The sequence below is a fragment of the Podarcis muralis genome, chromosome 5 (assembly GCF_964188315.1).
Source record: "Podarcis muralis chromosome 5, rPodMur119.hap1.1, whole genome shotgun sequence".
Taxonomy (NCBI): Eukaryota; Metazoa; Chordata; class Lepidosauria; order Squamata; family Lacertidae; genus Podarcis; species Podarcis muralis.
In genome coordinates this window covers 39,641,327-39,665,526 of record NC_135659.1, presented here as the reverse complement: position 1 = coordinate 39,665,526, position 24,200 = coordinate 39,641,327, and the positions used below count along the sequence as shown (strand labels likewise).

The window sequence follows — 24,200 nt, the reverse complement described above, 5'->3', positions numbered from 1 at the left end:
TAGCACCCATCCAACAGAAAGACGATGTATATTCACAACAGACATAGTTTTGATCCTTAGGGTTACCTTAGAAGGTCTTGTGCTCTTTTTCTTTTTCCCTTTTACTAATTTGGTTAACTTCTCTGCCTGTCAGTTGACACAAGATGAACTTTCATGCTCAAACATTAAAATAAGTCATTTAATTCATATTCAACTGACCCATATTTTTTAAGAGAGGAATCACCTCTAAATGCAGTGGTGCAACAGCAGGACAAGCAAGCAGGAGAAAATGAGGTCAAATTTGTTAATAGCTAATACTAGAATTAGAATATACAGGTAGGTATTTTGCCAAACCTGATGCTGATGGATCCACAAGGGCACCATCCTGTGGGAAAAAGATTTAGGGGCTTGTAGGCCGGAAATCAAGTAAGAAGCCTGACATTAGAGGCATTCATAATGCCTACCTTCCATTACGTTTTTATAAAAGAGCATGAAAATAAACCTGTATTTAACACGCACCAATATTAAAGAGAAAAAAATTCACAGCTTGACACAAATTAAAAACACAGCTATTAAAAGAACAGCAAATGGGTCGTCTTTAAAAAGCCTTCCTATGCCTGTTCTATATTACATATATGCTATAAGATGAAGAAAGCATGTGTCAAGTATCAAATTGGCATGGCATGGGATGTGTGGCTTTCAGGAATAACATGTATAAAAGGGCTATCGTTTGGGGTGGGAAAAGTCATTATTAGCCTGGAAAGGGGAAAGGGGGGGGGATATAAAGAACAGCAAAAAAACTATTCAGTAAGCATGTCTTTGGGGACCAGAATACTTACACAGTGGTTATATGAAAATGCTCTTTAAGGATACAGACAACACCCACTATTTTCCAACATATTCTGAACTATGAGATGAGGAGGGGCAGGGAACAAAGAACTACTGAAAACGTATGTACCTGTTGACGCAAGAAATTTGACTACCTCCAAAATGGGATATTTCCATGCTAAGCACCAAGAAAACTTTGAAAGAATGCTTAGCATTTTTAACAACCACCCTCCTAGGGGCAAAATCGATTTCATACAGTTAAAAAGTGATTATTATTTCTTCTTCTTCTTCCTGGCTGCAAGGATGATTTTGAGTGTACCAGAAGTCCGATAAAATACAGTAACCTTTGCTTATGTAAACAAATGTTCATTAAAAAATCATTCAGATAATGCAAGCCAACTGAACACTGCAATCGTTGAGTTTATATTCAGCTGTCCAATACTGTTGCCCATCCTGTAGCTTTAAAAAAAATAGGGCATCACCGTTAAGCTTTCTACCTAAGAAACCCATGAATGCTACACACACTACTCAAAGTGTCGAAACCTTAAATAGATGGGTTATTTCCTGCTCTAGCCTCCTAACAAAAGTTGCAGACAAAAAGCCTAAGTAGTCCTTTTTATTATTTGCTGTTCAAGTCCTTTTGTGTTTTGAAAGTGGTAACATTCCTGTTCACAGGGATTAAGTTAAACTATTAAGAAAATTCTACAGTGGAAGGAGAACTTCTTACAATCGCCCTCTGAAAATAAAACATTCACTTGTCAGCTAGCAGAGACCAGGAGCTGAAACAGTAGGAGCAAAAATCCACATTTCAATTAGGTGGAGAGGTTTTGGTTTCTGTCCCACGGAGACCGTCCCACTTTGATGCTCTTTGTTCTCCAACTTACACAAGTCAAGTAATCCTCCTCCCAAGTAGCACACAGTGCCCTTTGGTTTCTTCTTTAGGCCCAGGGTTGCATCTAATGAAAGTGTTTGAATGCATCCAGCATAGGTGCATTTTTTGTGTAGATATACTGCACTGCCAGACAAATATCAAATGTAGTTTAAACGAACTGTATTAGAAATAGATGCCGCTCCCCAACCTCCCATGTTTTGAAAAAAAAAGTTGCTCCAGTCTACAAAGTATTTTTGGTAGCAACAATATTAACAAGTTTAAACAAAGTTGACCAAACAAACAACTAGTTTTGTTGAAGAAAAAAAGGGAGTAAGATAAAAGAGGTGTATATGAGAGGTGTAACACCGAGTTTTTTTAAATGGCTTAGACCAATTATCCAAACAGAGCTGCTGGATTCATAAGAAGGTATTTGAGTAAAAACCAATGTGCTTTGACTATTTTTCAAGTATCTGATATCAATTTTGTATAAAGACTTTGAATACACAAACTACCAAAGATAGAAGAAAACTGACTTTTCCAAGTTTGAATTTAAGTATTAAAAACTTAAAATACTTCAGAAGTTAGTATTCCACACAGTACTAACAATTTTCCAAATTATTTTTGTACATATCCCAGCTGACTGTGGACTGAAAACAATCTGCTAAGCAGTATTAAAAGAGTGTGCAAGAGTTAAATTGTTTGTAGTTCGGGGAAAAACATCTAAAAACCTAACTTAAAAAAATAAAAACAAATGAAGTGAAAGCTTTAACTGGTACACACTGTTCACACCTATATTTCATGTTTGGAAACGCATATTTTCAAGCAGCAATACAAAAAAGTATCCATGAAGAATGCATAATTTCTGAAAAAAATTATGAAAACATCCCTGCTACCATTACATTTCTAAATACAAAACTGACTACCATATTGTTGCTTCTGTGTAGCAAGAGAAGTTCATTTTCAAAACAGGTAAAATTCAGTCTTCAGGTGTGAATGGTATGAATGAGAGTCCCCTTTTTAATTTCTTAAGTTGTTTTTAGGATCCTTAAGCATGCAAGCCTTGTAGAGGAGGGCCCAACAAGGGGCAGGGTTGGCTTAGGGCATCCAGTTTAGGACAGAGCTGGGAAAGCTTCTGGGTCATCAACATCAGGAGCAGAAGCACTTGACTGAAAGAAAAACAGAATGTACGTTATCTGGAGAGTCCACGTAATCATTTTCGTTTGCGGCATTCTGTAAGGTAACAGAACGTTCACATTGAATTAATACACTGAATCAGGGCCTGGCTGTAATGATGAACTGGATGAGGGTCAACAAACTGAAGCTTAATATAGACAAGGCTCAGTCACTGCTAGTGGGTGGTTGTCTTGTCTGGCTGAGCGGTGTGCAGCCTGCTCTAGATATCCATTGCCATCACAGGTGGCATGGAGTGCCTTCCATCAGTTTAGGTTGGTGGCCCAACTATGACCCTATCTGGCCTGGAATAACCCAGCTACAATAATCTATGCTCTGTTAACCTCAGTATTTGCATGGCAAACTGATCATATAACACTGAACTTGGCACACCTGCACTGGCTGCCTATAAGTTTCCAGGCCCCATTTCAAGTGCTAGTTTTGACCTATAAATCCTTATATGGCGCAGAACCTTGAAATATTTTGGAACACCCCTCCCAATATAAGCCTACCAGACCCTGATCTTGGTGCCTTCTCTGAGCTTAGTTCAGATACTTTTTAGACAATTATGTGCACTCATTCACAAGTCCAGTACAAGAAAATCTTGAACTGGGATTTTTAATTCTATTCTGTTGTTATGTTTAGTAGTATGGAACCATACATAATGCAGACTTGAAGTGTGTGCTCTAGTTATTATGTACATTTGTATCACACCTCTCTTCCATCACGGTAGTCAGAGTACTGTAAATAGGATTTCCAGTCTCCTGCCAGGCAATGATCAGACCCAGACTTGCTTAGCTTCAAGCAAGGTGGTTGCATCATTTACTTCAAGACCATGCCTGTACACACTGCACACACACAACTTTTCCGTTGTAGAAGGAGAAAGAGGCATGAGCGCAGGTGATTTGGTGTTAAATGGAAAATCCATCACTGGCAAGAATATTTACACCTGTGCTCATGATACAATTGAACCTATGCTTCTCTCTCAGCACAAACACTGATCTGATAGTAAGGATGCCAGGTCCTGTTTATGTGGGAGCTGTATACTTTAATTCTACACATGTATCTTTTGTCTTCAACTCAGTAACATCTTAATATAAACCCCAAATGAAGTTGGGAGAAATTTGCAATATGATACAGCTCACTTGCTTTGACAATGACTTTCAAGCTTTGATCGGCTTCACATTATAACACTGCAACACTCCATTTATAAAATCCATTTCAGGAGATAGTGTGCAGAAAAATGGATTCTTAGAACCCATGTAACTATAGTAAATTATTAAGTCTTGCCTACTTCCACATAAGGAGAGAGTTTCATCCAGATGTTACTTCTAAGTCAACCTACATATGTAAATGCTATGTTATGTTGTATGCTGATGGTAAACAGGTATTTTCATTTTAGATGACATTAAGAAACCCCAATAGCCTAGATGCCAAGAACAATTTCCAGAATGGAGGGAAACTGTTACTGTGGGTTTTGTAATCTGTCTAAATTTTAAAAACAATACCTTAATAACATCATGGTTACAGTTACAGTGTTTCTATGTTATACCCAATACAACCTCAAACAGCCCTGACATGCAAGCATTACAGAAACGAAGACATGTCAAAACCGGGGGGGAAGTCCAGGAGGATTAAAAAATCTTTGTCATCTATAAATGCTATGGGCAAGCAAATAAAAATGTGAAAGCAGGTTGTCGTTTTCAACCAAACAACAAACACAAATTAAGAGTATCAAAATGCATGAAAATAACACTTTAACCAGAAATTCTGGTAAGTGTTACATATGATTTTATTCATCCTTAACACGGACTTTCACCAATGAAAAATGTCTGACCAGGATTAAGGCTACAATTGTATACACATCCTGAGAGATTTATAAACAAGTCACCAACCTGGCTGGGTGTGTGGATCACATCAAACTCCTTAACCAACTAGAAGGAAACACAGTCAAGACACAAGTATTAGTTTGGATCTGCACATTCATAATGAGCAAAATCACAAATTAGAAATGCTGGATTCTCAATTAGTTCTACTGGAAATGCCTTTCAAAAAGAGAAATCCAGCAACTGAATTCATAGTGAAAATAGACCCCTCTCTCTCTTTTTAAGCACATTAAGACAATAAATATTCCTGTTTGTGATCGAGAATTCACTGGAGTATCAATTGCTGTTTGCAAGTTGTGGTACCCAGCATATTTGGGAACTTCATATTTTGCATGAGAAATAGGCATAATTAAGTTGCATCCAAAGTGTGCAAAGACAACACATGCAATATACATGGTAACATCATGAGCATGTCTACATTTAGTCAAGAAAACAATTTCTTAAATCCAAATTTGTATGAGGGTGCTTCTGATCAGTCAAGAGGGCGTTTCAGTCCCTTCCTTCTGGCTATAGCCCTTAGTATTTCACAAAGATTAAAGATTCCATGAAATAGTTTTCAGTCATGCACATGTGGGGAAAAGCTTAAGTAACACCCAAAGTACTTGCAGAAGTGTCTACTGTTCAGACAGGTGATTTGGATTCAAGCCTATGTCAACTTTCAAACTCATGATGGCAAACTAATGTATTCTGCACACGCACACATGGATTAAAGCCACCAATATTAAAATAAGTACCACCTCTTAAACTAACTTTTTGCTCCACTACAAAGGACTATTAATTAGGGCACAGGTGTAAAGGGAAAGACTAGGAGGATAGATCTATGCGTAATATTATGGTAACTTGCTTGGCAGCAGCTTACTCGCTGAAAGCTGCTCATGTTGTTTTTAAGTACAGTGGTACCCCGCAAGACGAACGCCTCGCAAGACGGAAAACCCGCTAGACGAAAGGGTTTTCCGTTTTGGAGGCGCTTCGCAAAACGAATTTCCCTATGGGCTTGCTTCGCAAGACGACAGCCCATAGGGAAATCTCCCGGACAGCGGGGAAGCGCAACTTCCCCACTGTCCTCGGACCTCCTCCCGCCGCCCGGCTTCGGAACGATGCTCCGAAGCAGGGCGGGGGGGGCGGGAACTCCTCCTCCCTCCGCGCGGCTTTGGAGCATCGCACCGAAGCCGGGCGGGGGGGCGGGAACGCTGCCTCCCTCCGCGCGGCTTTGGAGCATCGCACCGAAGCCGGGCGGGGGGGCGGGAACTCCTCCTCCCTCTGCGCGGCTTTGGAGCATCGCACCGAAGCCGGGCGGGGGGACGGGAACGCTGCCTCCCTCCGCGCGGCTTTGGAGCATCGCACCGAAGCCGGGCGGGGGGACGGGAACGCTGCCTCCCTCCGCGCGGCTTTGGAGCATCGCACCGAAGCCGGGCGGGGGGGCGGGAACGCTGCCTCCCTCCGCGCGGCTTTGGAGCATCGCACCGAAGCCGGGCGGGGGGGCGGGAACGCTGCCTCCCTCCGCGCGGCTTTGGAGCATCGCTCCGAAGCCGGGCGGCAGGCGGGGACACCTTCTCCCGCCGCCCGAGACTTGGGGTGGGAGGAGGGTTTCCCTTCCCACCGCCAACATTCAGAATGCTGTTCTGAATGTTGGCGGTGGGGAGGAAAAACCCTCCTCCCACGCAAGCCCCGGGAACAGAGAGAAAGCGCTGCGCGCCTTCCCCTCTGTTCCCGTACCTGTCCTGAAGGCTTGCGGTGGGGAGAAAAGCCCTTCTCCGCACCGCCAGCCTGGCAAGCGGTTTCCCTAGGAACGCATTAATTGATTTTCAATGCATTCCTATGGGAAACCGTGCTTCGCAAGACGAAAAACTCGCAAGAAGAATAAACTTGCGGAACGAATTAATTTCGTCTTGCGAGGCACCACTGTACCATCAATAGGTATACAAAAAACCTCTTTCATTTAAATAGAAAGAACTGCTACCTTGTCAGTTCTGCTTCCACGATTAGCTCTTCCCCCGCGTCCACGTCCTCCTCTTCCACCTCTGCCACCACGCCCAGGACGACCAAGATCTCCAAAATTGATTTCCAGCTGAGATGTGATATCATTTGCTGGCTTGCGGAAGTGATGATCCATTGCAGAGTCTTCAGCATGAGACTAAAATGAAAATAAGAAATTCAGGACCACCACTGAAAAGGTATTTTCACTAAATACCAGATACAACCCAGAATGCAACACTGGGTGTGGGGGAGGGGGGAATTACAGCACTCAAACATCACTTGCATGAAAAGCTGGTCAAAAACTGCCACAATTGGCCCCAGCCTCTTTGACTACAGGAAGGACAGCCAAGAACAAAAGCAGAATGTAGCACATGTACACCTAAGCACAGGGTCCTTTCATTTATTGTTTGCTTATTTAGCTGAATGCTAGAACTATATCAATATACAGTAAATATTTACCAAATTCCAGGTATTGGTACTTATTCATCTCTATTTTAGAATTCAGTGTCTAATAAGAGATATGATTGTATCCAAAACATGCAGAAAAAATTGCAGAGGTGGGATGGTGGAATCCAGTAGAAGCCGCCATATTAGGTAAATCGTACCCAAGCCTGCCTCACCCTCTGCAAACCACCTTGAATTTCAGAAGTGATGCAGAGAAAATTGCTCAGAAGCCTCAAAATCAAAATATTGCCTGCCACTTCATTAAAATTTCCTATTCAACGAATCTTTATTAACTGGAAAGGCTTCCACAAGCTAGAACAGGCTTCTGGGTGCCAACCATCAGGTGACAGGCAGTATGTACTTTTTAAAGTCACTGTCTCCTGGAGCGCCCCATATCCTGCAAACATCTAAGTTCAGCCTCAACCAGACCTATACTGACCTTGCTGCTCTCAGATTCTGCTTATCAGTTAGGCTTGTGTTACTGAAGTGTCCTCCTATGGCAGAGGTGGAGAATGCTTGGATCTTTTAATTTAATCCCTAAAATAAGATTGCATATACCTGCTAGTGTATTACTGCATCCAAACTGCCAGGCAATGAACTTTAGTATACAGATCACAGAACAGAGATCAACTGAGAGACAAAACTTACTTGACTGGACAGTAAAAGCAGTGAACACTTTCTCCTTTATGTTGGCTCCTCACTTACAACACAGCCAACAGCTGCATGATGTCTCAGGCATGGAACCTGCTTCCCATGGCCATGACTGGGGAAGGTGTAATAAAAAGGTGCTGCCCTAGACCTACAGAACTAAAGTGAGGCGTAGGCTGGCCTCTTGCCACTGTGGAGAGCATCAAGCGCCACTGGCAGGCTGCACCACCTGATTCCCAGGAAGAACCTCATGGCAAGAGGCAGACCAACCTGGCCCCATCCATCAGGCGGCCAAAGAGCAGCTGCTCCAAAGCCCTTTCCTCTTCATTCCTTGCTCCTTTCATAAGATTAGGTTCCCTGTCCTACCTTTTATTTTATTTGTTGGCATTTACAGACTGCTCTTCACCATGCAGGAAATATATTCATATATTCACTCACTCACACAACTTAGAAAAATGTAATGCTGTATAACTGTTTAAGAACAACATCAACACAACCACATATAAAGTGTTCGTACCTCATTGGATTCCATCTGACTTCCTTGCATCTCTGTCACCCCCTTTGTCTGATGCAAATTGTATGTCGATACAAAAGGAGAGAAAAAAGTAAATGAGAATTTGCATATTAAAATAACATGCTCTATGGTTCAAGGTAGGTGAACCCAATAGGATACAAGTGACTAAACAAGTGGACAGAGCAAAAGCAGTAAGCAGATGATATTATGCAAGTAGAAAATCTGGGCAAAATCTAACATCACATCAGCAAATGCAACATTTCCCCTTCCTCTCCTCCTGTACCCCGCCAATCTGTTCCAGGGGTCCCCCAACCCTCCGGAGCATATTTTAGGGGCACATAGAAGCCTGTTATTAATTTCTGGCTTGCACATTACCCTAAGGGTTATGAGCTTTTTTTGTTTTTTGCAACATCAACACCAATTAAGTGTTGAGAAACCATTAGCGGGGGGGGGGGGGGGGGCTGAACAATGGATCACATTAGAATACAATGGCGTGAATAACTCAATCTGGCAAATGGGTCTGATGTTATCTCCTCTGTGGAACAAGGGTGGGGCCAATCACCTGACTCAATTGCCAGAATGATGTCGGCTGACCTTTTTTGACCAGTTTGTGTAATCAAACTGCACAGCAGATGCAGCTAACAAAGCACCTTTCAAAGTGCTCCACAATACCAGACAATCAGCTGATCTGCAGTACCTACAAGCCTGATTTTTACCAGCCTCACACCTGACATCATATACGACACAAAGTGTAGGGCAAGTGGGTGTCGCTTGGCCAAATATGGAGGACTGGCAGGCTTAATCAGGTCCCTACATTGGAGGTTTCCTACCCATGGAATAAAGTAGTAATCTTTAGTTGGTCTTAAGGGAGCTGCACAACTGTAAAACACATTTAAAGGCTGCAATTCCAAGCAAACTTAACCAGGAGTAAGCCTCAACACAGTGGGGATTACTTCCAAGTAAATATGCAATGGATTTTTCAGTTATAGGTAAAAGGTAAAGGTACCCCTGCCCGTACGGGCCAGTCTTGACAGACTCTGGGGTTGTGCGCCCATCTCACTCAAGAGGCCGGGGGCCAGCGCTGTCCGGAGACACTTCCGGGTCACGTGGCCAGCGTGACATCGCTGCTCTGGCGAGCCAGAGCCGCACACGAAAACGCCGTTTACCTTCCCGCTTGTAAGCGGTCCCTATTTATCTACTTGCACCCGGGGGTGCTTTCGAACTGCTAGGTTGGCAGGCGCTGGGACCGAACGACGGGAGCGCACCCCGCCGCAGGGATTCGAACCGCCGACCTTTCGATCGGCAAGCCCTAGGCGCTGAGGCTTTTACCCACAGCGCCACCTGCGTCCCTTTTTCAGTTATAGGTGTCCATTATTTCCCATATTTACGTGACTTAGCAAATATTCCAAAATCAGAAAGAATTGGTAGTAAAAATAAGTGTAAACTCCAAGCCATTGGAATAAAAATTCCAAGTCATTTTGCAAGTATCACCTCATCTGCACAAGCATAAAATTAATCACATTGAAATTTCTGACAGGAAGCTACTACAGTTGAATACATTTCACCAGGTACTGAGAGTTGGACAAGCAGAACCCCACTCACAACAGGACTTCGAGCCTAGGTCAACTAAAAGCACCTTTTCCCTTGACACTGCTAGCTCTCTGTGGACTTATAAAATGGTGGGACACTGCATGCCTGAATTACTCATCAGAAGTGGTACCATAATAGAATGAAGTATCCCACACATGAATTCTGCATTTTTGAGTGTGCCCTAGGATTCAGGCTTCAATAAACTGTGGACACAATCCATATTCCAGTGGTAAACCTCCCACTGAATTCAGCAGAGCAGGAATGCATATTTTCATCTAGACCCTGAAGGCCCACACACCAAGAACTGAAAGCTTTACTAAGCTTGACCTATGTTGGAGACTTTACCAGATAGCAGCTGTGTCTCCATGGTTTTCTCTCCAACAGCAAAGGCTAGAAACGTTTGTTTCAAAGTGATTAAAACAGGACTGGTTTCTGCACACGGTAAAGGCAAAACATCTGCTATAGAGAATGTAACTATTGATAGGATACCTTAAACTACTTACTCTTAAAGGTGTGAGTAAAATGAAAACATCAGATAGCACAGTTAGTAGAGTATGAGACTCTTAATCTCAGGGTTGCGAGTTCGAGTCCTATGTTGGGCAAGATTCCTGCACTGTGAGGCGTTGGACTGGATAACCTTTGTGGTTCCTTCCAACTCTACAATTCAGTGATTCCATGAAGACAAGATAATCCAGAAAAACCCACCTCCTCACTCTTTGACTTATGAAGAACAAAACCTTTTTTCCATTGTCCATCAGCACCTTCATTTGGTTTACGGATGTTGAATTCAACTTTTGCACGATCTTTATTTTGAATAGCTTTCCATTCATCCAGAGTCATTTCCTTAGGACCTTCTTCCTTGACTTCTTCTACTTCATTCTCTCTGAAATAAGTTTACAATGGTGGGAACTCATTTCATAGTCTTTGTCACACTCAGAATGGTGAAGTCTCAATATCGGAATGCTGGAAGCAACCAGGAAGGCCACACTTCTAGAATTTATTGTTCACACAAAAAGCTGTACTTTAATGGATGTTATTTTCAATTCAGACAAACTACTGTGCTATTGGAAATCACTTGGCCACATAAACTCTGGCTTCATGACAAGTTGCTTTAATCCAAGTGTGCAACACATTGTTGATAACTAATAGCTGGCAGCTAAAGATAGTCACCTTATATGTATTTTAGCAGACCACAGAGATAGGACAGTTCTGCTTAATTCCTCCTAGCCAGTCCTTCTTCAGCAATTACAAAGCAATTGTTTCTCCCAACAGATACAATACCTTAACAGTTTTCAATGGTTTGCCTCCCACCCCCTCCAGTCATGTCATGACAGCTTGCCATATGGAGAAAGAAAAGTTAAAGCACAGACTGTATGTCTTACGTACATCAGTGCTAAGGCATTCCCCCAAAGCAAGATTTTGCACAACAGCTTCAAATGCTGATTCTCCCAGAGGCATTATGACTTAACTGATATATCAGTATACCAATTTCATTGCCATATCTATTTTGGGAGGGGGGGGAAGGAAAATGGCTTCAAAACTTCACCAGCAACAACCATGAGCAGCTTGCTATGTGCAAAACAAAATGGAAACCTGTCCAATAGTAGTTACATCAATGATCAGCTGTGAACCTCCTGACTTAAAAAATGAATCAAGTTGTTTCATTCAAGACCTCTGGTAAGGGCTCACAATTAAAGTTAGAATGTTAAATGAAATCCCAGCTTATACTTAGTAACCAAGAATAAAAGACTGATTTCCAAAGTAAATATTGCCTGAAAGCTCCCAAAGTGCATGCATGGGCCAAGTTCACATGTAGGACATCCAAGTAATGGCATTGCATGATTGTGCTGAGTTATCTACAGCACAACAGCCACTTAACCAAGGCATGTAGGCTTCCTATGCTGCTGAAAGAGCTTTTCCACTCTAAAAGTTCAAGTATCTCAACCTGAGTTTGCCAATCATGTAACAAAGGAAACTTAAATAAGTAAACAGATTTTCCTCTTTTTAAAAGAAAAACTTTCTACAAAAAACAACCAACCACCTCCTTTTGACATGAAAGGAGCCTAGCAACCTCATAAATGATCAAACAAGGATTCTGGCAATGTAATACTTACTTATTCTCTGAGTCGGCAGGTGGATGCTCCTCCCCCTCTGGTGTTTCCTCTGTCACATTTGATTGATCTAAATCACTGGAATTAAAGATAGTTTTAAAATATCTGATGCTTCATACGAGCACTACCTACCCACCTGATATTCAATGACCTCAAAATTATACCAAAGCTTACAGTGGAACTTCAAAGAATATTCACTCCCCAATATAAACACTAACCCACCATCAAACCCCAAGTCTGCTTTACTAGCTGTATTGCTGACAAAAGCATGGGTGATTTTTCTATGCCAACACAACAGAGGCAAATTTGGGATCTAGAATTATAATTCCAAATTTAGAAAAATGCTTGCTATTTGCTATACTGCTGCATTATGATGCTCCTTCAGGAAAGCACACAGGCAGGATGCATATATATATACACTGATAAAGGGAAATGATCCTGCACTAAGCCAGAAAAATGGGTGAGGCATATGTTAAGGATATCCAACATTAATCATACTCACAAGACCACCTACTGAAATCAATGGACTGGCATTCCTTAACTCCATTTATTTTAAAGGGCCTATGCAGACTATGACTATTAGGTATCACCAATAATGTTTGAATCAAATTTGAATGTTTCTCGTAAATCTGTTCTTCTTGGGGAACAGTAAAGAGCTACTCAGGACAATGAAATGGGAAATCCTGCTCCTTTTCACTACCTCTCCTGAATTTTTTCACTCATTATGTGATCTTGCAATCTTAAAATACCCATGGTCTTTTCTTATAATTTAGTTTATTCTGAACAAGTATTTCAATACAAAATACTAACGTTAGTTCATCTTTGACAGTTCCCCAGTTGTGCGATCCACTTCCACCACGCTTGTCCTCATGTTTTAGACCACTGAAATGTGAATGTGAAAGAGAACTAACAAAACTGAGTTATCATAATAGTGTTGGAATACAGATTTTCAAAAGCAAATTTTCAAAGTATTATTCTGATATGAATGCACTTTAAAAAAGAACGAGTTTAAGACTTACGATCTGTCGCTTCCACTATGCCTATCAAATTCACGTTTGCCTCGGGAGTCAAAACCATCTCCTCTGCCCATTCCACGTCCTCTGCCACCACGGCCCCCTCTTCCACCTGGTCCACCACGGCCACGCATTGGACGATCAATAATGGGTCTATTGTAAAATAAAGCGAAATTAGGAATGACACTAGAAACTCTACTTCTACCTTGGCAGTGCTAGTAATCATCTTTCTTAATATTATATCAATTTCTAAAATTATGCTGCAACTATTTAAGAGCTATTAATGTTATTTGTATCTTTTTCCATTTCAGTATTCACATACTGCCCAACAACAAACATTCTCTGGTCAATGTAACAGTAATAATTATAACCATAGATAAAATACAGCATGAAAACATGAACCAGTACAAAGCAATGAAATAAAATAAGAAGCAGAGAATATTTTAAGTACAGCTGATTTTAAATGCCTAGGAAAGTAACATTTTTACCTGACACTGAAAAGACCATAAAGTAGGTGTCAGGCAAGCCTCTCTGGTGAAAGCATCACATAGCTGTGGTATCAACAATAAAAAGGTCCTCTCTCAAGAAGCCACCCACCCCATCTCACTTGGCAGGGTACACAGAAGGCTTGAGAAGATTTTGTTTTATTTATTTAATAAATTGTATACTAATTTTCAAGTGAAGTCCTCTAAGACTTGACTTCTGTATAAAGCCAGATGATCTTAGGCTTTATGTAGGGGTGTGTGTATGAAAAGGCAATTCTTCAGGTACCCTGGCCCCAAGTCATTTATAGTTTTTATGCCTTATATAGACATTCTGAATTGGCCCGAGAAACAAAATGGAAATCAGTGCAGATGACAAAGCACAAGTGCAGTATGATTATATCCATCAGTTCTTGTCAGTAATCTTAGTCCTATTCTGGACCAGTTGTAGTTTCCATATTGTTTTCAAAGGCAGCCATACATATACAATATTGCAGTAATCCATATGAGAGACTACCCAAGTGTTAATAAGAGTGGCTAAGCTATATGCTGAAATACAGTGTTAGAAATTCATGAGGCACAAGTACCATGCCAAGGTCTCTCAATGCTAGGTTGGCAATTGACACCTCTTTCTTAAGCAGGTAAACAGAAGAGCTTAGTTACTGCATTTATTTCCCACCTTTTCTCCAAGCAATACATGGTTCATGCCACTCCTCAGTTAATCCCTACAACCACCCTGTGAGGTAGGTTAAGAGGCTGTGACTGGCCCAAGGTCACAGTGTGAACTTCATGAATGAGGGGGATTTGAACCCTGGTCTCCCAGGTCCTAGTCAGACACTCTAAACACTATATCACACTGGCTTCCTAGAGGACTTCTGCTATGGGGCAGCTAAAAAAAATAAATAAGAAGGTAAATAAATTCAGGGAAAGCATAGAGAAGGAGCTGAAATATTTTCCATGAAGCTTAATTTGTTTTATTCTGGGTTGTTCCATTTGCTGTTTTAATGTGTTGCAAATTGCTTGGATTTCTTTTCTTATAAGATAAAGTAGTATAGAAAGGATGGTGGTAACAGTAATAATAATGTTCATTGTTTGAAAAAAAATAATCATGGTGTTTAGACATTCCATTGCGGCGACCATAACCTAGGTTTAAGGTGCCATTTGACAATTAGCTTACATATCTGAGTTTCTAACAATGCTGATAAAATGCATTTTGAGCAACCAAGGCTGTCTGTTCCTCCAGTGACAGTAGATGATCCAGGAGAACACTTATACCAAAACTTTGATCCTTTAGGGGGAACACAATATCCTAAAACAGGTTCATATTAAAATACAAAAGCATGCCACATTAAGACAAATATACCACACTACCCAATTAAAACCCATTAACAGACTAATCAGAGAACATCTTGCTATAACCAGAGGACATCCTGCATACAATTTTCTCTGCCAATCAATCTTAAAATGTTCACTTCTTACTTATCAACAGAAAATTCTCCTCCTTCACCCTTTTCTTCAGCAGGTTTGTCAAACCTGCGTTCACGAGGAGGCCGTCTCTCTTGCCTCCTCTCAATAGGCTTGCCTTCTCCCTGAGGCTGCTGTTGATCAGGCCTTCTGCCAATTCGCCTTATCCCTAAAATAGAAAGCAATCCGCATCAGTAAGTTATTTAGCTACTTCCACAAAGCAACTGTTATTCTTGAACACACAGCAGAGGAATCCCGTAGAAGAAACTAGTTGTTCTAAGGCTTGGAGGTAGTATCATAAAACTACTCCACACAACAAATAAAAAGATATCCAAATTATAGCCAAGTAACACCTCTGGAAGTTTTCATTTCAAAAATAACTATGTTATTTGAAATTTACACAGCAAAAAAAATGTGGCAATGTGCCTTTAAAGGTGTGAATGAAGGTTGTGCCATGTAAGGGGCATGGTGGGAATACAACACCAATAGAGCCAGTTGTGAGGGATGATGGGACTTGTATTCCAACATCATCCAGAAGTCAGCTCACTGGCTACCCCTGTCCAAGCTAATATAGATATGAGATATTGGGTGAGTTTATTCCTTCCTTGGAGCAGTCAGGAGTTCTAACATTTCAGACAGATTGTTTTGTACACTGAAGCACAGCTGGAAACTAGGAAGTGTGTATAATTTTGCTTTGATAGTTTGATAGCATACAGAACATGATATAGACTATAATAAAGCAGAGAATTGTGTGTACCTTGTAGGAAGTAATTTTCCTATATAGAAGATTTATCAAGTTCGAAGAATTACAACACACAACTATCCTGGAAAGACGAGTGCACATCACGCACTGAAATCTGGTAAGACACCCCCCCATCCCCGCCTTCAAGAAATTAGAAGTTATAATTCATTTGGAGAAACTTGAAAAAGACTACTGAAACTGATGTTTTACCAATGACCTGTAATATTTAGATATTTTTGTATGCAATTAAAACTCAATTAGTATGATTTGTGTCTGTATTTGTTATGCAGACTATTGTTATGAGACCCTCATGGGGTGTATTTTAATCATAGTATTATAGCCTCATAGTATTTTACTATCATAGTATTTTATGCTTTTGAACATAAAAATGACAGCTTACCATGGAGAATGACATCTGGTCAAACTAATTTTTCAGCTTTTTAATACTACTTCAACCTGTACTCTGGAAAAGTCAAATCTAAGCCCCTAGAAGCATACACTGCCAAACCCCTTCTTTTTGTTTTAAGGAAACCCATAAGAACATTTTCTTATTTTTAAGCTCCTCTGGTGGCGAAATTGACAAGGGGTGAAGCTGTTTCCAGTCTGATCTATCAATGATACACTCCACAGCCTTATACAAGAGTAAGGAAAGCAGCCATAGTTAGGGAAGGGGAGAACCATCACTCTCCTCATTATGTATGAAAATGTACTGAGTTATTTATTTTGGATGATGGCTTGTGCTGTGGTAGGGTAAGAAAGTTGGGCCCATAGCTCCAAAGAAAGAGCTGCTAGAGCAGCAATAAGCCCTACCTTGTGGCCCACTCTATTCCCTTCTTTAGGAGTGGTTGTGGCAGCACCCACAACTCCCATCATCCCAGACCACACTTCTGGTCACAACGGCTGAGACAAAGAAGCTGTAGTCCACAACATCAGGAGAGCATCTGGTTGGGGGAGGCTGGCTTAAAGACTCTGTGTATCAATCCCCAAGGTTTCCATTCAAATACAAAATGAAATTTACATTAATTTATGTGTCACAAAGGATTTTCCTCTTGGCACCAAGGGCTGCTGCAAACATTACTTTATTACCAATCTCATATGCAAAACCAAAAGGCCTATACCCACCAATTAACATTAAATGATACTCTGGAGTAGCTTCCAGAACTCTGTTGAATGCTAAACCCATGTCTTCACAACATGTATGTCAACCTTCTACCTGAGCTTCTGTGCTCCTGTGCTCAACTTGCACGTAATGCTCAACCATGGTTCAGGAAGATAGCTTATTTAACTACTCAGAGATTATTTCAAACCTGGATTCCTGGTTTCAATACATCTTTTAAAGCAACATTAAGTTATGCCATAGTCTTCCTCCCAGCGATGAGAGAGGGAGCTTGTGAGCCCAACACTCTTTTCAGGCTCGTTCACATAGCACTAAAATATGGCCTAACATTACATGTGACTGCAATGAACTTTGCTGCACTCCAGACGGTTCCTGTGTACTACAGTTAAGAAATGTAGGCTACTACCAACAGGTAGCTAGAAGAGCAGTATTGTTTATGAAAGCCAATGGTCAAATTTAATACTTCTTTTAAGCAGAGGAGAAATAAAATCTGCTCTCCCTGAACAGGTCCACTCAAGAGGTTGCCACTGGTGACTGGATCTTTTAATATCTATGTCATGATCAAGTCCACTATTGAGGCTACCTGCTGTGGCTTCAGATTACAGGAAAGGGAATTCTGAACTACCACTGTTATTATACTCCTTCCACATGTTTAGGAATCATGGGGGAAATCCTCTTTGTCTATTCTCCCTGCTCCCTTTCAAACTCCCAAGCAGGTCAAACTTGCTCTCTTCCTAACCCCTGAACTCTGAAAAGATCCCCAGGCAGCTCATCCAATCCATGTTCTTCCAAAGTCACTGCATGCTAGAATGTGCTCATGTTGCCCTGACAACTGTTCTCTTCTATGCCACTCTGTGGCAGCTTGTCCTGGCTTGTCTATGCAGGCCTAGAACTGAGCTTCTCCTCTACAGAGTCTACTTTAAAATGTGGTGGAGACATAAGCAAGTTTTGTCATGACAGTCACACTGGCCTTTGCAGTTGATCTTTGCTTCCAAGTACCCCCAATGAGCAGAGTGAGAAAGCTTTTATTTGTGAGAAGGGGCAGGAATGTTAGCTATCCTGAAATTAAGGCTGAAATGGTAAATTCATGGAATTCAAAGTACTATAATTTAGACATGCACTTAAAGCTGTATTTGAATAATTGAATTTTTAAATAAAAACATAGATTTAGTACCAATTATTCAGATGAAATGCTTTCCTAAAGCAGTATATAGCTGCAGATTACAGTGTTAAGTCTGTGGCTCTTTTGCTGCTGTTACATACTTTGTAAAATGCCTTAGTGTGCGGGATATAAAGCTGGAGAAAACAGCAGTAACAAGACTAGGTAAAACTAGTTTGAGGCAGTTAAAAGGAGCTCTTGTGCCACTGAAGCAGCAGATTTTAAGCTGTGTTTACGGTTGAAATGCTTGTTTGCTGGTTATCCAATACTCTCCCCTCCAGTATAACATACACTGAATTACACACAACTGTCACTTAATAATTTGAATAATTTGGGACAAACTTGTGCGCATATCAACAGATGCTTGATCTCAAGATTGGTCAATGACTGAAATAAATAACTATCTGACTTTTAAAAGACATCTGAAGGCAGCCCTGTACTGGGAAATTTTAACGTCTGATGTTTTACCATTTTTTACATGCGCCGTAAGCCGCCCAGAGTGGCTGGGGAAACCCAGCCAGATGGGCGGGGTATAAATAATACAATTATTTTTAGGCCAAAATATCACATTTAAAGCAAACTTTAAAAATTGTCTTAAAGCACAGGATGAGAGTACAGCAGCAAGAGCATGTCAGCAGGATTACTTGCACTACCTAATAGTTGTCCATAGTTGTCTCATATGAGATGAACTCTTCTTCTGTCAATGCCAGTTTTGCAGAATGGCTTCAAAATTTCTGAAAAATTGCAATCTGTATACAACCCTTATGTTTCACCATTCTTCAAAGGAAGTTTACTGGACGTTTTTTAAAAAATTAAGTTTCCCCCTTCAAGTGACAGTATAACAAGCGATCCATAAATTACCACTGTCACTGGCCCCAACAGTCCTCTTGTTCAAAATGAGACACAAACACATTCTTTTGTGTTGAGGAAGGAGAAATTCTCATGTTATGCCAAGCAGGGACCCCTTGCTAACAGTGGAAATCTATGCTGGACTAGATGGGCAATAGGCCTGATCCAGTAGGCTATTGTTATGTTCTTAATATTGATTTTATGTTTGTATCAACTGCACTAATATTTTTTTCCATTTTCAGCATTTGTACTCAGCCTCCCATTTATGGAGACTTTTTAATTGTTTTTAAAATCAGGGCTGTTTTATCCTGTTTCAATTAAAGCGTTTGCAATTTTTTGGTTATTTCATTTATTACAGATTGTCTTTTACATGGGTTGTAAGCCAACCAGGCAATATGTGCACTTAATAAATACAGGGGTTTTTTTAAAAGCAGCAGCAACAACAACAACAACCCCCTCCCATTATATTGTATCAATGCCCAAGGTAAAATGAGTTATCAGCATGAACAGATTGTTCATCTCTTTGGAAGTTTGATACTCATATGTGAAGAGGAGTGATAATATGCAGATGGGTTCCCCCCAAAAAAAACACATCTTTAATTGCTAGAACAAAAAAATAGCATGAAAATGGGAGGACGTGGCATGGCTTAGGAAAAAGAACACTGTAAAACCTAATGACATAGATTGTTGATGGCACACACCATAACTCTCTCAAGAGGGTAAGACTTCCTGAAAACTCCACAAAGACATTTGTGAAGGAATCATTACAGAAATATGTGCCCATTAATATATGAAACTCACTTAAAACAATGGGCCTGAAACGGATTTAAGTGCCTTAAAATTTGAAATATTTTATTTCTTGCAATGAGCAGAGCACACATACCCCAGCCAGGTTGGAAATGGACAATGATGTAAGAACTACAGTGGTACCTCGGGTTAAGAACTTAATTCGTTCTGGAGGTCCGTTCTTAACCTGAGGTACCACTTTAGCTAATGGGGCCTCCCGCTGCCGCCGCCCAATTTCTGTTCTCATCCTGAAGCAAAGTTCTTAACCCAAGGTACTATTTCTGGGTTAGCAGAGTCTGTAACCTGAAGCCTCTGTAACCCAAGGTACCACTATAACGTCAAAAAACAACAACAAAAAACAACCTGTCCATATCTCGCAAAAAAACAAGTCACCCAAGTTTCCTTAACTAAAGCTAAACATTCCACACTCAAAGTTCATGTAAAAATGTGTTCAAGCATGACCGACTCAAAGGGTTGAAACCAGAGTGCTTGGGAATTGAACTCTACACACACGATGCTCCTCTGTTAAAGGAGGGAAAAGGCAACATTCCTCCTTATTAATTTATTTTCCAAACTTTCATAAAAATGTATCAAAGTAGTATACAACTTATAAAAATAAAATTAGCAAAAAGCATTCACAAAAATGTCACTAGGACATCAATAAATACTAATTGCTTAAAAACAGAAAATTAAGATAGCAGAGGTTTATCTAAACAAGGGGTCAGCAGACTTACCACACCTCGGGCTGGTGTCTCCAGCGCCGATCGCGCAGCGGGCGGAGGAGCGCATGCCCATACGTGTGTGTACACCCTACTTCCGGGTCGGAGGAGCACCAGAAATAGCTTGTGTGCATGAGCATGGGCCTCCTCCAACCCGGATGTGCACTGGAAATAACGCATGCGCACAAGCTATTTCCACTGCTCCTCCGACCCGGAAGTGGGCAGCCACGCAGCGCAGGTAAGAGCGGGCGGCGGCAGCCTTATCCGGCCCGCAGGCCTTAGTTTGGTGACCCCTGATCTAAACAATAGTTTTCAAAAGACATCTGAAAGAAGGGAGGGATGTTTCCTGCTGAACCTCTACTGTAGAGGTTCCCTCTGTAGCTCCCTGAAAAGCTGCTCCAGAGGACTGCAAGATCCTCTGGAACCATGAGGGAGGCTGTGGGAAGGGGTGTTTGGAGGCTCCAGTGGATCTCAGTCCCTTTTGTGAATGAAAGAGGTTCCTCCATTCAATGCATGGGAATATGCATCTAGTTACTTCCTACAAGCACTGGTGCTGTATTGACATTTAAGTTTTCAGATTCTGCCACTCTATTTTATATGTGCCTCTGACGGTCACACAAGACACTGTATCCGTATTAACACAGGGTGTAAACTTAAAATATTCCAAATCTTGATTTTTAATGTGTTAATTACAAAGTCATCTCCCTTCCTGAGGAACAGCCTTACTTACCATTTGAAGCTACTTGTATACAAAAAAACTTTACTTATAAGCACAAAAATCTAAAAGCCACAATAATTTTGAATTTCAAAATTTTACACTTTACTTTCAGAAGTGTGCAGTTTCAGAACTGCTTTAGAAGTGTTTCAAATTATTATTAAATATATATATTTTCTTGCATTTACATCCTCTGCCTTTCTTCCACTGTGAAGCCCAAGGCATCATACACGTGCTTCCCCACAGTCAGTCATCCAGGTAGCTAATGTGCCCTCAGACCATTATCACCACCCTAAACATACTTATTTATTGGTTAATCCACTGAACACAGCTAAGTTTTTTCTTAATTCATTGAGCCAATATTTCGCTATAATAACTTAACATCAATTTCAGTTCATTTGCTGTCATTCTACAATAGCCGGTTTTATTTGTTAATTGTCAAAAAGCCAACCCTCCCACCAACACCTAACTAAGCCACATGTTACTGCTGCCACTACTCCAATATTCACAAGTCCCCTTTCCCCCTCGTTTTTTTGGCTCAACCTGGTAACTTGATAGTCTAGCTGAAATCTACAAGGTTCTTCAATTTTCCCTGCCTGCTGAAAGGGAGTCAGCACAAGAGTACAGTACAACTGCAGGCTGGTGGTGGGAAGAGAAATTAAGAGCCTCCATAATTGGGCCAACAAGCAGTTTAAAAAGATGCATATGACACAAGGACTAGCAGTTACTGATTACAGCTCAAATGCTTATTTCATAGCATATAAATAATAAATGAAGTGCCTTATTTATCAGGTTCTCAAATACTTTGGACAGTAGTTATGACATTAGTACACTGTCAATTAACAGATGTCAGAAGTCTGCACTATTCAAAAATCTTAGCACATTTGCTGTTGGGATACAGCAGCGTTCCCGTGATCAAGAGAATGCTTAAGTACTAAAACAATTTTTGAAAGAAGAACACACTTCATGCTTTTTGCAAATTATTTGTAAGCATAAAGCAGTGAATTAATCACACTAAGTAGCTATTCATTTGTAGCAAGTAATCTGGAAAATGCACACTAGCAGTCCAGTCTTAAGAAAAATGTTACTGCATTAAGTCCAATACACAAAAGGGTTTTTTTAAGTGTTTACTTCATCTGTAACCAACTCTTAATTGTTCACTTTACGTACTTTAGAATGTTGTATATGTCACAACTCAATTACAACTTGACAGTTAATTTTTATCATCAAGTTACAGACCCATGGTTCTCCCTCCTAATGTAAGTACATGGGAAAACAGTGCAACACATGGTTCCTTTTGTCTTATTCAGGTTCAGAGAAATAAACCCAATTATCACCATGAAGCTGGGTACCATTTACCAAATGTTCTGAAAATTTAGACATTTACAGCCCAAACCTTTATGTGCCTACTCAGAAATAAGTCCCACTGAATTCAGTAGGACTTATTCTGCGGTAACTGTAATCTTAATCACATTAAACATGTGGGTTCTTTAATTAGTGCAGAGTGACAGAAAAATATCAATACTTTCTTAGGTTCCAACTTTAAAACAAAAAATGGGTGTGTTCTGCATACTATGCAAGTTACAAATGGGTGAGAGGTTCACACAGCAGCGCACAGTTCTTAAAATTTCATCTCAGAACATGTACACATCAGAAAAGCAGTGGAAACACTGAACTAAAGAGATACCTCCATGGCAAATCCTAGTCGCTCTCAATTGGAAATAACACCTACTGAAGTGAAGCTTACGTCCTAATAAGCATACCTAGCATTGGGCGGCATGCCTGCAATTAAAACTTAAGACCTATATTCAAAAAGTGCCTTTCTCACGTTAGCCTGCAAGGCCCAACTTAAAGCACATCAAGGGCTCACTCCATTTTGTCTCTTCCCTCAGCCCCTAGTAGGCGGCAGCAGCAGATAGCTGGAGCCAAGCAACACGCGGGCCACGCACGTGGCCAGGTGCAAATGGGCTAAACTTCATTAGCAGCGGCAATCCAGGACGCTGCTACCTGCGCGCTTGCAGCTTGGCAAACCTGAGCCCCTCTCCTCGCAAAAAGCACTCTCCGATCGCAGGCTTTTTCGCCCTCAAAGAAGAGCCACCATTACAAACATTGGCGGCCCGCCTTAACTTGCCCCCCCCCCTTCCCGGGCAAGGCCTAAGTATCCTGACACACACCTGCCCCGCAACCCTCACCTTCCTTGCTTCACTCCCTCTGAAGAAGTGCAGGGGCCCAGCGAGCCGCCTCTCTCTGTCCCCCCCCCCCATGAGGCGCGCGTTCACACGGCGCCTGGTCGACACGAGGTGGTCGACCCTTGCCTGCACGCAAGGCAACGCGAGCACAGCACCCCAGGCCGCCCTAATAAAGCATGGAGGAAAGGGATCGGGTCCTTTCTAGGAAATCTATCTAGGAAGGGACGGGATCCTGCTCCAGCACCACGTGCTGCGTCAAAGGCGGGCCGGGGGCTCTTACTGCGGGCCGGACTCGCTGGGTGACGGGGGGGGGGGAGGCTGCCTCCGCCCGCGCAAGGGAGACGCTGCCCTGGTTTCTGGGGAGGGAGGCCCTGGCTTCCCCCCTAAAAGGAGCCACCCCTCCCACCACTTACCTTCCTTCCTGAGGGGCGCGGAGCCAGGCTGCCCGCCGCCGCCGCCATCCTCTCTTCGGTCGCCGGCGCCGCCAGGCCCAGAGGAGGAGGAGGCGAAGGGCGGCAGAGGGTTTTTGCGCTCCTTCTGCGACTCCCTGCGCAGCTGCTTGGCCGCGCTGCCGCTCCCGCCGCCGGAGCCGGGCTGGCCCGACCCGCCGCTTGAGGAGGAGTTGGCCTGGGCCGCCTGCCCGCCGCCACCGCCGCGGCCGCCCTGATGGCCCCCTCCGCCGCCGCCGCCGCCTCCCCCTCCGCCGCCGCCGCTCTCTTTCTTGCGGCTCTCGGCCGCCTGGATCACCTCGAAGGGGTCGGATTCGTCGTCCAAGAGCTGGTCAAAGCGGTTGGTGACGACGCAACCGAAGCCTTCCTGCAGGTGTCCGGGCATGATGGGCCCCTCTCGGTGGGATCCTCCTCCGATGCTGCCCAGGCCCCTGGCCCACCCCCTCCGCGCTCGCTTGCTGCCCACACAAGATGGCCGGCCCCCTAAGAAACTCGCTT

General features: G+C 42.1%; 1 protein-coding gene across 2 annotated transcripts; it reads right to left on the bottom strand.

Moving 5' to 3' along the window:
• Nucleotides 1-1,409: 1,409 nt before the first annotated feature.
• Nucleotides 1,410-24,200, bottom strand: SERBP1 (SERPINE1 mRNA binding protein 1). 2 transcript variants are annotated; one of them, XM_028733137.2, is made up of 10 exons: nucleotides 23,667-24,200; nucleotides 14,993-15,146; nucleotides 13,038-13,184; nucleotides 12,829-12,924; nucleotides 12,022-12,096; nucleotides 10,613-10,790; nucleotides 8,321-8,368; nucleotides 6,695-6,868; nucleotides 4,744-4,782; nucleotides 1,410-2,844 (listed from the first exon to the last, which is right to left on the bottom strand). In XM_028733137.2, the coding sequence occupies exons 1-10, from the start codon at nucleotides 24,085-24,087 to the stop codon at nucleotides 2,788-2,790; spliced, it is 1,389 nt and encodes a 462-aa protein (XP_028588970.1). In that variant the 5' UTR covers nucleotides 24,088-24,200; the 3' UTR covers nucleotides 1,410-2,787. The 2 variants fall into 2 exon arrangements, with proteins under 2 accessions (XP_028588970.1, XP_028588971.1); XM_028733138.2 differs by having other exon boundaries at nucleotides 12,829-12,900.